At 43.2% G+C, this 13,758-nt stretch overlaps 1 protein-coding gene across 1 annotated transcript in view; it reads left to right on the top strand.

Annotated features, from left to right (window-relative positions):
* Window positions 1–13,758, top strand: part of csmd3b (CUB and Sushi multiple domains 3b) — a gene marked incomplete at its 3' end in the record, with an annotated part of 385,413 nt that overhangs the window by 211,087 nt on the left and 160,568 nt on the right. Inside the window, exons 11-13 of the mRNA XM_080837924.1 lie at window positions 4,936–5,039; window positions 5,965–6,077; window positions 12,451–12,633. Of these exons, the coding sequence (XP_080694050.1) occupies window positions 4,936–5,039; window positions 5,965–6,077; window positions 12,451–12,633 (400 nt within the window). The remainder of the gene's footprint in view (window positions 1–4,935; window positions 5,040–5,964; window positions 6,078–12,450; window positions 12,634–13,758) is intronic.

The following is a 13,758-nucleotide window of genomic DNA, read 5'->3' on the forward strand; positions in this document are numbered from 1 at the left end:
GTCTTAAAAGACTGTTTCAGAGCGAGAACCCCTCCATTTTATACAGTCAAGGAATGCCAGAGGGTGTGCGTAGCAAGAGTTAATTTCTCCCCTCGGTAAAAGGGGCACTTGAGGAGACCCGAAATGATTTTGTTAAAATGTAGCCTCTTCAAATTGCCCGATCACTATGCCCTCCTTGAAGTGAAAAATGGCTAATGGCAGCTTACTCTACAGAACATTATTGCTTCATTTATTTTTGGCAGACACGATTTTTAGAGCACCAATTTATTTATATTGCGCTCCTGTTTTAACCTTGGTGAGAGGGAACTGCGGCGTGTCAAGGCTTAATTCAATTTCCAAACATTAGTCCACCGCCTCTGCCACTCTCGCCTGACAAAGTGTGACGTCATTAACAGAGATGCATTATAGATGGTGATTTTACAGACGGACACGCAAGCATTTCAATTTTGCTGTTTTTCATGAATGGGTCCCACAGAAGCAACAAGAATGTTGTGGGAAATAAATAAGTAAACAAATAAATAAATAAATAAATAGCCGTATATCTCATTCTCAAACGTAACAACACGGCAGATGAACATCCCGATGTTACCATGCCAAGGACAAGCTTTAAGATGTTCACCCGTCTAATTACCTGCCAGAATTCTTCCCCACCCCAATGCACTCAACCTTTTGTCCATTATCCATTTCTTCTGTGGGTTCCTGTGTGGGTGTTTATTGCAGTGGCATGATGAGTCCTGTACAGACACAGAAAAGCCTTCTCATGCAGAAACCCTAATGCCCTCAGCTTCAGTGGCCTATCTCTCTTTGGATTATTAACCTCTGGTGAAACAGCTAAGGTCAGATTTGGAGAAAAAAACTAAACACAACAGCATGCTTTTAGTTTAGATAACTGTGGCATATTTCAAGTGGAATTGTTGTTTTGAAAATGCTGCACCGGCAGCATAATTGGTGGTTTAGTTGAGACTGCTGAAATACAGACGCAGTAATGTTTTATATGTAATTTCACATTTCGTAGCCACATCAAAGGGACACATGTCTGACTTGAGGATTAGAGTAATGAATCTCCTCTGCTTCTTTTTGGAGCCCATTTCAAGCTCAAACTGAGAGGTGTTCATCCATTTTCATGGATTGTTTGAGACTGAGACTAGCCTGTTAATATCCTTGACTCAACTGGTAGCTATCTATACCAAACAAAGGGCACTGACTCCCAGCGTCTACAAAATTAATTTAAGTAAGTGTGATGTTTGCGAGATGCCCCTTGGTGTGAATAGTTATGTGCATCTTAGCTAGATTGCCACAAACTCGTTGTTACGCGCTAAAATTTTAACTGTAGTGCTCCTTTAATTTTTTTCGACATGGTCAGTTCAGTGCCTCTTGTTTTCTGCACAGTCAGTAGTCAGAGTTGATGCCAAAAACCAGCGCTTAATCACACTGTCTGTGCACTGGGGGACACTGTGACAATGCATCGTGGCAGTGTCATTCTCCAGTTTAAAATTTGTCCTGGGTCAGATAGCAATAGTCTTGTTTTCTCTTCAGTGTCATCTTGACACTGACTGAGTGAATTGTACACAGGATGAGATAGTACTGGTATGTGGGTGCATGTTGGAACAGTTAATTATAAGTGCCCCTGGTAATCCGCTTATCTGATTGATAGTGCAACAGGATTGCCTTGCCTTGTGCATTATACTCAACATGATTGTCTCCTATGTTGTGTGATTACATTCACCTGCTCAGTGGGGTTTTGTTCGCGATCACCGTGTTCTGATAAGCCGTACGTCGCAGTATAGAGCAGCTCACTGTTTACTTATTACAGATCAAAGTCGACCGATGATCGTGCTTGAGGGAGGACTGATTTTCTTTTGCTTTCTTGTTTATTCAATTTAGAAGCTACTAATCTAATGACGTCCCAGGGTGTTAACTCACAAGCAGATGCGTTTGACTGTTTTGAAGTGAACAAAGAAATTTGAATATTGAATCTTTCTTGCCCCACACACAACAGACTGGCAATCCCTCTGGTGAAACCAGATTGGGGATTGCATAGAATATTCTGAAACAACTGCCCGATCAAAGCCGAAACGATTTCGAAGAACAAAAAGTATTTTTCCACCCGATGCTATATAAAACTCTGGATTGTTGATTATCGAAGAAAATCATTCTATTTCGCCAGTTTTTCCATGCCTCGAGAGACCCTGTGGAGAATGTTTGAGGCAAACTGTTTGAAAGCGTTTAGCAGTTTACTCTCTCACTCTGAATGGAACTCTGAATCTCCACATTGACTGATATGTTTGGGGAGGACGCTTCTAAATGATAAGACTATAATTTGACAGACATGTTTTGACAAACTGACGAATAGCTGCGCGGCTGAAGTAAATCTACCCAAGCACATCCTTAATTAGGGTATATAAGCAGCAGTTGAAGCCTGAGTAACAAGAGACAGAACATCATCTTTAATTCTCGCATTTCAGCATTTTGGAATGATGGATAGTACTGTTTATGACACAAATAAAAATAATGATCATTAATTTACATTTATCTTGTAAGCCATTTTCTCCAAAGAAAAGGGTCAGAGCTTATTTTGAAATTGCAGTCATTTCTAGGGCCACTGCTGCTATCACCGATGGGATTCTGCACTTGAGGACTGTGCTTGACTCCTGCCTGGTGGAAAGAGGCTGACGAGAGGACCAGAGGCCTGGTGGTGTCAGCAAGCCCTAATCTCAGGGGGCAAATAGACATAGAAGAACAGCCAGGGAAAGCACCTGGATCTGATTACACTGGGGGGTGGGGGGGGGGGGGGGGGGGGCAGGGATCACACACACATACACGCGCACACACACACACACACACACACACACACACACACACACACACACACACACACACACACACACACACACACACACACACACACACACACACACACACACACACACACACACACACACACACACAGACAGACACACACACACACACACACACGTACTGTCCTGCTTCATCAGGCACCTGGCTCCCTGGTGGCCCCTCTGGAGGACCCTTCAGCCCCTCTCAGGCCCCTCCCCAGGTGTGGGTGTCGTGTCTGGAGAGGGTCCCTCTCCTGCCTCTCCCTCCCAAGCCTCCACAAACGCACTCGTCCAGCATGGAGTGGCATGGGCATTATTGTGACAAATAATGATGTGTGCTGGTGAGATTGCACGTAGCTAACATGCAGGGCCACCTGTTTTCGACCCCTTTGAGAGGACTATGAGAATACATTTGGTATGGCTGCCTTTTTTACTGCAAACACATGGCATTGGTTCCCTAACCCAATCTCTATGTCCCACCTGCTGAGACTGTGTTGGTGTTGCAATGCCCTGTTATGTTGATGAAGGACTACATAAAGGGGGCTGTTTTTTTGCTGCAGCCGAACCACAGGATTTTTACATAAAGACCTATTCAGTAAGGTCTGCCTGCCCATTCGCATGAAATAGATCTGTCTGTTAGAGAGAGGAAGAAAGAAAGAGAGAGATAAATAAAGAGAGGGGAAGAAAGAAAGAGTGGGCCTTGTTCGCTCGCCCATGTCATTCCTCACAAGATTTCGCCTTTTCATTGCAGGGGTAATAATTCTGTTATATTGGCTCATTACTTTGCCATTCGATATTGTGCTCCATTGCCTTAATCATCGCACCACAGTAAGTCTCACTCGGTAGCCAGTGCAGTGCTGTGCAGTGCTGTGCAGTGCGGTGCAGTGCTGTGTAGTGCTGTGCAGTGCTGTGCAGTGCTGTGCAGTGCTGTGCAGTGCTGTGCAGTGCTGGTGCGGCGGCCATGCACCCACACACACAGGTGAACGCTGTACTTCCCCCCCGCCACAGCAAGGGGGAAGAGTTGAGCGTTGTTGTGTTTTCCTCCCCACTTCCACTTCACGATATCGGTTTGTCTAAACGGAGCTCTCTGTTGCCTGGGCAGAGCGATCGAGAGTGTTGTTGTTGTTGGAGCATCAATCATCTTCCGAAGCAGCTCACATAACTAGAGCCACCCAAGCCCGGCCCTTAGCAGAGCCTGTCGCCATGGCAACTAATTATCTCCCCATGGTCTTTAATGGGTTAATAAGGACAGGGAGTTCATCGGCCTCAGCCCCTTTGCCACACAATGCTTACCATAGCCTTGGCATGGACAAAAGCTCCTCTATTATTATGCCGTCTTCCAAATTAACTAGATTTGTATTAATGTACTGTATTGACTGCACAGTGTGTAATTAGAGTAATTAGGCAGAAGAAAGATATTTTCCCCCCGGTTTAACCATATGGAGTGGAACCCCCTCGGGGTTTGCAACATGGAGACAGAGAGGAAAAATCATATAAGACATGCTGGTATCCTAAGGGACAAAGCGGAGAACCAAGAAAATGTCTTCCCCGCCATTTAATTACTGCGAGACCGCCTTTCATTGTAAACGGCACGCCGCCCGCTGTCCAATTACTGTTGTTATTTTGATTGTAACATCAAGAGTAACGAGCGCCACATAAAGAAGAGTCTGACGAACATGTATAGCTCCCTTAAAGCAAACCTACCTTACAAGCTGTTTGAGTACCACAGTGATGGATATTCTAGACACAATCTGCCATCTGCCCTTGTGCCGTTATTACACTTCCGTAAAGTGTTGTTGCAGTATTAATATACCTTTCTGACAGCCATTATTATCTTACAGAACAGCAACACCTCCGGAATCTCTTATATATTGCCAGAATGAATGAAAAACAAACTGAAAGAAAAATAATCAAAGATTTGTTCGTATCTAGTAGAATCGGTTTGTTGCTATCTACTTTTTGTCCTTGCCATTTTCTGCAATGCACAGCTGTGTTGAGGTGGTCCCTGCCCCAGATCTTGGTCAGCTGTCTGGAATCAATTATGCAAGGGCCATAAAACCTAATTCAGGTCATTTGAATGCCTCATTTCTTGCGACAGGTAATACAGATTAACTTTGAAGAGTTTGACATGGAGATTGCCTACGACACGCTAACCATCGGTGATGGAGGGGAAGTCGGTGACCCAGCCACCGTGCTTCAAGTGTGAGTGCCCGCATGTTTGTCTGCACACACCTGCACCACCTGACATCAACAAGGGATTTATGCTGACACGTAATGTCATGTGGGAAAAATATATATATATTGTTATGGTGGTTAAATATGACACTGTTTAAACTAAGTTTGTGCATTTGTTCTATTTAACAGTTCACACATTTAACAGTTTATATTCTAAAGTGTCAACTAAATTAGGCATCACAACCACCCATTTGGCAAATACTAAGGACATTAAATGTCTTTTCTGCTTGAACGATAGTAACAAGCATTTAGAAACATATGTAGTATCGCATGGATTCCTTTAGCAGAATTTAGTGAAGCAGGCAAGCTCAGTTAGTATCTTTAAAAAACACCTGAAAACATTTGTATATATTAGAGCATTTAGCAAGACCTGATTGTGTTTATCTTTTAAATCCTTTTATATTTATTTTTTATTTATAAAAAAAAACGAAAATCTTTTTAATTTCTTTTAATCTCTGTTTTTTTTCCTTTTAATCTTTTAAAATTATTTTATACCTCTTATATATTTTTTCTCTTTTATTATTTTTATCTTTTATATCTTTTATTGTGTGATGTGCCCCTGATTGTTTTAGATGTTTTAAATCTTTACATATTTGAAATGTGTGATATGTTACTGCTTGTGTTGGATTCTTTTATTTTGTGAATGCTCCTGATTGTGTCTCTATGTAAAGCACTTTGAGCTGCATTTTTTGTATGAAAGGTGCTATACAAATAAAGCTTTATTATTATTATTATTATTTCCAAATGATGCATCACAGCCACCCCACTGGTACCAAGGGCAGTAGTATCAAGAGAACCAAGGGCAGTAAATGGATGAATATGACCCTTGAGGCTTGCCATATATAGGTTAGGGTTTGAGGCAGGGTGTCCCTGATCACTTCCGTTCTTGCAGTCTGTCAGGCAGCTTCGTTCCCGACCTCATCGTCAGCATGACCCACCAGATGTGGCTGCACCTCCAGTCGGACGAGAGCGTGGGATCCATCGGCTTCAAGATCAACTACAAAGGTACAGACGTCTGAAGGGAATGCACCGCTGTGGCCATACCGGAAGTACACTCTGGCGAGCCACACACACACACACACACACACACACACACACACACACACAAGACTACAGCACCTCGTGTGGAAAAGTAGGGAATGAGTTTTTGAAGCCCTAGAGGCCTTGAGAGAGACAGCGTGCGAGATGAGAAATCGGCAGCCAAACAATCAGAAAGGCAGCGGACCTAGGGGCAATTGAACCAACTTGTCAAATAGCTGATTCATTCCCTCCTTCATTCGCAGTGAGTGAACAAATGAATGAAGGCAAGACTCGGTCATTAAACTTCCAACACCCAACCCCCACCTCCCATCCCCCCCTTGAACCCACATAGACCCACACACACACACACATGCTAGTTTACCCACTTCCATCGAGGTCATCATTGACCTCAGGATAATGTGAGGGGAAATGTCCCGGCCTACAAACACATCAGTCCTGTCTTTAGCAGAGAAACACCAGCAGCAGTGAGATGGGCAGACCCTTCTTAACAGCTCCCCCCTCTCTCTCTCTCTCCCTCTCCCTCTCCCTCTTTCTCTCTCCCTCTCCCTCTTCTTGTCTCTCTACTTCTTCTCTCTCTCTCTCTTTTCTTCTCCAAATGTGGCTTAAGGAATTGCAGGCTGTCCTTTTTCAAACATGAGTCCCATCCACTCACTACAAGCTACAAAATCTGTGGCGGCCATATCTCTGATTATCTTCTCCCTGCCCAAGGTTTTGTAATAAATTAGTGTCTGAGTGATAAACAGCATGCCATCCACTCTGATGAAGGCAAGTGACTTACAAATCAAGAGAGGGAGAGAAAAGGGGGATAGAGTATGTGTGAGAAACGGGGGGAGGACGGAGGGGGGTGCACTGAATGAGCAAATTCTTTTGAGTGCAAACCCTGCAAAATAAGGAATAAATAAGACTACTATAATATCTCTTGGAAACATGGGGGGTGGGGGAGAGTTGAGACTTGCGATTTGAATTAGATCTCCCCCCACGAAGACAGCCATTACCATCCATAACTGTAAATACATTGCAGGAGCCTCATCAACAGTCATTTGAGAAACATTTTTGCCGTTTAAACATCCATTTACTTAAGCTGGTGCTCTGGTGAGGAGGAAATAACACGAGCTTTCCTCAGCCCCGCATTTTACTGCTGACAAACCGGTTAGTCACACATCATTTTTTTGTGTGTGTGTTTACGCTAGCTGCAACGGCACTCGAGAAAATGTAAACATATTTTTCCCACAGTCCACTCACACCTTCCTGTGATTACATGCAGACTATATTTGTCATTTGCCACTGAGGAGAAAGAAAAGTTCCATCTCTTATGACGTGTGTTTGCGGCTTCGTCCCTCTGCTATCCCTGAAGTGTTTTACTCTAATGAGTCAACTTTATTCCCCACTCTTGAACCACTACATTGATAAAAGCAAGCCCTGTGCTTTTTTAGCATGGCATTCAAGGCCAGTAGTTTAGACTAATTTTCTCTGGTGTGTAAAGCAGGTAGTCTTAAGACAACGCTGGCTGAAATCGAGAACTACTTTGGCATTCTCAGAGGACACTCTCTTAGAGTTTCTCATTTTTAGAAGTGCAGTAAAAAACAACATACCACTGAACTACCGGTTTAAAAGTCTATAAACTTTGTTTTTCTCACAAATGGCTGCATTACACCATGAATCCCTGATCCCAGGCGGTATGGGAGAAGACAGCACTGTGTACCACAAAATACAAAATGGATATAAGCGGTTTCTGTTATTTGAACAAAGAGACACTGACTGCCTGACTGGGTATGTATGAAGATGCTGGGGTAGACTGATGGCCATGTTTTATCTACATGCTTCAGTATTGTAATCTGTTTTCAAAGTTTCAACTTGATTGTTACATATTTAATACAATCTGCTGCAATATAATCTTAAAGTATACATCCTCAATATATCATGAATCTTTCCAAACACAGTGCAACAGAGATGATCTCACTAAGGCACTTTAGTAAATTAGATACTGAGGTACATATATGCAGATACAGACACACACACACACACACACACACACACACACACACACACACACACACACACACACACACACACATACACACACGCGTGATGAATAAGCAAATGCAGGGATATGGAGATGCAGATACATTGAGAAACACAGGAACACATATAGTTACATTTATGTACACACACACACACACACACACACACACACATAATCACACATGAACATACACACACACACACACACACACACACCCGCACACACGCACACACACACACACACACACACACACACACACACACACATAATAACACATGTACACACAGACACACACACACAATCACACATGTACACACACACACAAACACACACTCACACATAATCACACGTGTACACATACACACGAACAAGAAAGCTCAGAGACAAATAGATGCAGAGACACGCAGATGCACACACACTGAGAGGCAAATGAACACAGTGAACCCTCAAACACACACAGAAATACACAGATATACACACACACTTGTGGAGGGGCGAATTTGTTTTTCTCTCTGACTGGTTGGTTGGTATGGCCTAATAGGTGGTTTCAGCTCTTGAGCAGACTGCAGCTGCTGTGCTTTGTATTGCGGCTGAAGAATCCTTGAGAAATGAATCAATTGGGTGGCTGCAGGCTAAAGATGATATTACTGAGTTTCATGGTAGAAGCGCACACCAGAGACAAAACAGGAGGCTATTGTGAATATAAATCAGTCTGCAAAATCAGTCGCTGAGTGTGTGTGTGAGTGTGTGTGTATGAGTGTGTGTGAGTGTGTGTGAGTCTATGAGTGTGTGTGTGTGTGTGTGTGTGTGTGTGCAGAGACACACTTAGTAAGTGAGGTGTCACACCTGAAAAGTTTACTAAAGATATCTGCAGAGAACAAATTACTAAACTGAGCGTCCTTTTTGTGCCTCACACACTGCTGACTATTCATCTTAGCAGAGTTATTTGAAAGAAGCACCCTCATATACATTCTGTGTGCAGCGCACTATAGATTACATACATGGCATTATATGCAATATTCAGTAGGATGGAACGTGATGTTTGTGAACATAATGGTTTTATGCTAAAATAGTTGCCCCTGCGGTGAGTGTGTGTGTGCAAGATAACTCTGTTCATCTGTGCGTAGACGTTTGCATGGTGGTTAAGGGGTAAAATCTCAGAAAGAAAATTATTTAAAAATTGCTATTCGCCCACTCACACCACATATAAATCACGATAAAAGTGGTTTAATTACTACAGGTATCATACAGTCGCCATATTTCAAAAGTTCAATACGAGCTAATCTTTCAGTCATTTGAACATGAAAGATGAGTCTGGTTTTGTGGTCAGACTCTAGGTTCCCATTATCAAGCGTTTACAGCGATATCTTTTTGTCCTTTCAGTCCCGCCAATTCATCTCCTGTCAGCGATTTACACCAGGGACTTGCTTTTACATTGGCGTGACATAATGGCATGGTTTATTTGACAATTCTCGCTGAAGGTCGTTTTTTCTCACCAGTTCTGGTCAGGTCACAATGCTTGGAAATATGGGTGTGAGATCTGAGGTGGAAGAGCCACTAGAAAAGTTCTATTTGGTTGATTTTATCTGGAAAGACCTTGATGAGTAGATACATGGTGACTGCAAAGTATCTTACCTTCTCTTATTTTGATACTTTGTAAAATAATCCTTATTTTTTATGTTGTGTATGTTTGCTTTCAGTTATAACATAAGCCAACAAACTGTATAGGTCTTACCTTTAATGATGTGATGTTTCATGGGGAAATAACTCAAGGCAGTGTTGTTAATATGTAAGTTATGATACCTACAATGTTATGACATACTAGGTTGGCCTGTAATATGACCGTGAAATTCATGAACTGTTTTCCACTATGTTCTATTGCACACAATGTTTTCTTGAATATTTTGCAAGCTTTCGTCTTTTGTATATAAAGCACTTTTGTTTACTGTCGTAGTTCCATCTTAAGAATGTTCCTGTTTATAACATGATCTCACCCTACAGCAAGCTTAGGCTGTTTTTGATTCACGATGTAGTTGAAGCGGCAGGCAAGTCAACCCTCTATTGCACGTCCACATGCAATGAGAATGCCGTAACTCACTCGTGCCACCTCGCCGTGGAGGCTCCAGCAACCTGAGGCCTTGACGGCTTTAGTACCTCCCGAGACCATTAGTGGGATATGTAGATCCCTGATGAGGTCGCAAACTTAATATGCATTTTATGAACCAAGATGACAGATACGGCAAGCCTCAAGGGTCATTAATGAGTTGCCAGTGTTCCTCCCCATTCAAGTCGCGCACGTGGAAAGGCAATTTCAGTTTTCCCTCCATAAGCAAAATATTACTCGTCGGCTTCATATCAGTAGTGGTGCAGTATCTACTTATCTTGTCTTGATTGCTATTCTATGTGGAAATAGTGCCTGTGGTCTTTGCCATGCAGCATGGCGATACAATTAGTAGAGGATGTGTTTGAAAGGGCACACTCTCGTCCGTGTGCATGCCCTTTGTGTGTGTTCGCTTCTCTGCTTTGTGCAACTGAGTCACCATGCGCAACGTGGTGTGCAAAGACATCTGAGTGCTTCTTTTTAAGAACCAAATGCTTCATGAAAAGATGGAAGGACCCAAACCAGATGACGTCCACAATGAGTTATCTGAAGTCATTGTCTTTCAGAAAAAAAGTTGCTGCTTTTTCTTGGCTTTTTTGGGGGCTGCTTCAGACCTTTGCTAACTGTTTAATCTGATTGGTTGTGTATCATTATGAGAAGTTGAGTTGGTTTTAATGAGGCCCCTTTTTCGGAAGCACATTGTTCAACATCAGAGATGGTTCCATAACATCACACACACACGTACATACGCACGCACACACGTGCATACGCACGCAGGCACACACACACACACACATACACAAACACACACACACACACACACACACACACACACACACACACAAGTCTGACCTAGTTCGCATTTGCCTGCTCAGTGATTACCGCCGGTTTAGAGACCATTTATAGATCCGATCTCCTATGGATGTCTTTTCTGTTGTTGTGCACCAAAGCTGTGTAGACATGCCACCATTCGATAAAGAAAAAAAACACGTCATCCTAGGCCCCGTAATCTCTCCATTGTGGCAGCGTCTGCTTCCGCTGTAGTGGAAGCTATGCCAGCCTACACAATAGCTATTTCGACATGAGGTGAGCCAATGCATGCATGACTGAATTGTTTTGGCAGTCACAGCCGCCCTGCTTTGCCCAACTCCCCATGGGCTAGCGCTCCACAAACCTACACTTTTTAATGCACTATTGTCCGACATTATTCAGATGCCGATCGTTCTCTAAAGCAGTTGGTTCTCTCTTTTTTTCCATTCCCTTGAAGCCGTAAAACACAAAGCTGTAAACATATCCTACCCCCTCCCCTACACACACACACACAGACACACACACACACACACACTTCGGATTGAGCGGCTAGGTGCCTTGCTGTGGGCACCCATAAAGAGAGTGTCATGTCTGAAATTAATGCAATATATCACGCTTCTGCAAACGGCTTCCATTACACCTGCGACCGAGTTCCCGCCCAGCGTGCGCCTACATTGATCCTGCTCTAAATATAATTTAGTGGAGTTTTTCTTGTCCCCCCCCCCACCCCCACCTCCTCGCTCCTGTCCTGTGCTTCCACCGGCCTCGTCTCACAGGGATCAGAGTTCAGCTCCGACTGGCTGCTTCCGTGTCGCTGGAAGATGTATGGCCGGCAATGGAGTCTTCTCCAGCCTGCCCCCGGTCCGCTCCAACCATGCGAGGCGGGAATCCAGCGCTGCTGGGGCAGGATGACCCCACTCAGGGCTCCTCCAGGATTCTGTCTGTGTGTGTGTGTGTGTGTGTGTGTGTGTGTGTGTGTGTGTGTGTGTGTGTGTGTGTGTGTGTGTGCCTCAGGGAGTTATGTGTGAGAGGACAAGAGTAGGGACAGGAGAACCAACCCAAGCCAAGCTCCTATGCCGGCCCAACAGAGGCTTCTGCCTTCACCTCTTCCGATTTCCACTGTGGAGAGTGTCAACATGAAGTATGAAGGATGATGGTCCATTGGTTGTGTCAACATATTCTTTCAGTGTTTGCCTCCGTAAGATGTTTGCAAGCAAGAAAGAGAATTCTAGATTCTGTTACATTTGCAAGTTCGTATGTTAGATTTTTAGATTTTTTTTGGCTCTAATTTATTATTCTCTTTATTTATTATCTCTCTCTCCTTGGCCTACATACTGAGCCACGCTTGGAGTTATTTGAGGACATATCAGAATGGTTCTCTGATAAGGCTGTGTCCTCCACAGAAATCGACAAGGAGAGCTGTGGAGACCCGGGGACGCCTCTGTATGGCATCAGTGAGGGCGACGGCTTCCTCAACGGTAATGTGCTACGCTTCGAGTGCCAGTTTGGCTTCGAGCTGATTGGTGAGAGGACCATCTCCTGCCAGGACAACAACCAATGGTCTGCCAACGTCCCCATGTGCATCTGTAAGTTGCTGTGGCACCTAATCTATCGTCCAGTTCTTTCGTGTTAATGAAAATCCACAGGTTATCTTTGGGTGGTGGGAAATGTGCGGTATAAGTGAAATCTGTCCATCCTTTATCTGTGGTTAATTCCCCCCATTAAAACCTGTTTATTTTGCTAGTTCACATAGCAAAAAAAAAATATATATATGTCATTCTTTCTCCCAAAATGTAATTTATGTTCCACCATGTCCCAAGATGGAGTCTTATTTAATTCTACTCACAGACACATTTGTCGCCATTCAAACTATGTTTCTTATGTAATGTTTTACATGCTATATAGCAATGTAGTAATGCTTCTTTATTTATTTTCTCCCTGAGGCGTGAGCATTATAAATGTATTTGTCATTGCAACGGCTAGAAAATGTCACCCAATGCAATCACCTTTTCTGCGGCAGTACTGTGCTGCAGTCATATACGATGTAGAATTGCTTTTAAATTACTCCGGCTAATTACCCTCTCTCCGAAATCAAAGCTTTCCAAAAAGGAAGGCGGAAAGACTGATTTATAAAGCAGTGCAAGATAATTTTCTAGTAAATGAAAGTTCAACAAAATGCTATTTAAATCCCTCGAATACTGAGATCTTTTACTTGTGATCTAATGTTTTCAATTTGTAGACACTTATAACCACGTCTTTTTTTGTCTTGCTCTAACATACACACCTAGACAAGCTCCCTTCCCCACTGTTTTATTTTAATAGATACAGCACAGCCCCCTATTATTAGATGTAGGTGTCTTTGGCATATGTGTGCATGAATATTTCATCGAGTGTGGAGGATCTAATTGCTTGTAGAGTGTGGCGGAGACTTTGGGCTCTGCGGCATGTTTTAAAAACCCATGCATGATTAAATCCGGTCACACATGCATCTATCACAGAAAATGCACACACATTCACACACACATTTACACACTCATTACGGCCGTGGATTTTTATTTATGCTGCCGTTTATGCGTTGAAGCAATTAGCATGTCTGGTGAGTGGGTTGATGGTGTTTGATGAGAGCTGGTGGCAAGGCAGTGTGACTTATAACTAGTCTCCCACTCGAGCGCTGTTAGTTTAGTCCATTCCTGGTGTCGCACTGATATATG

Source organism: Sprattus sprattus (assembly GCF_963457725.1).
Source record: "Sprattus sprattus genome assembly, chromosome: 4".
Taxonomy (NCBI): domain Eukaryota; kingdom Metazoa; phylum Chordata; class Actinopteri; order Clupeiformes; family Clupeidae; genus Sprattus; species Sprattus sprattus.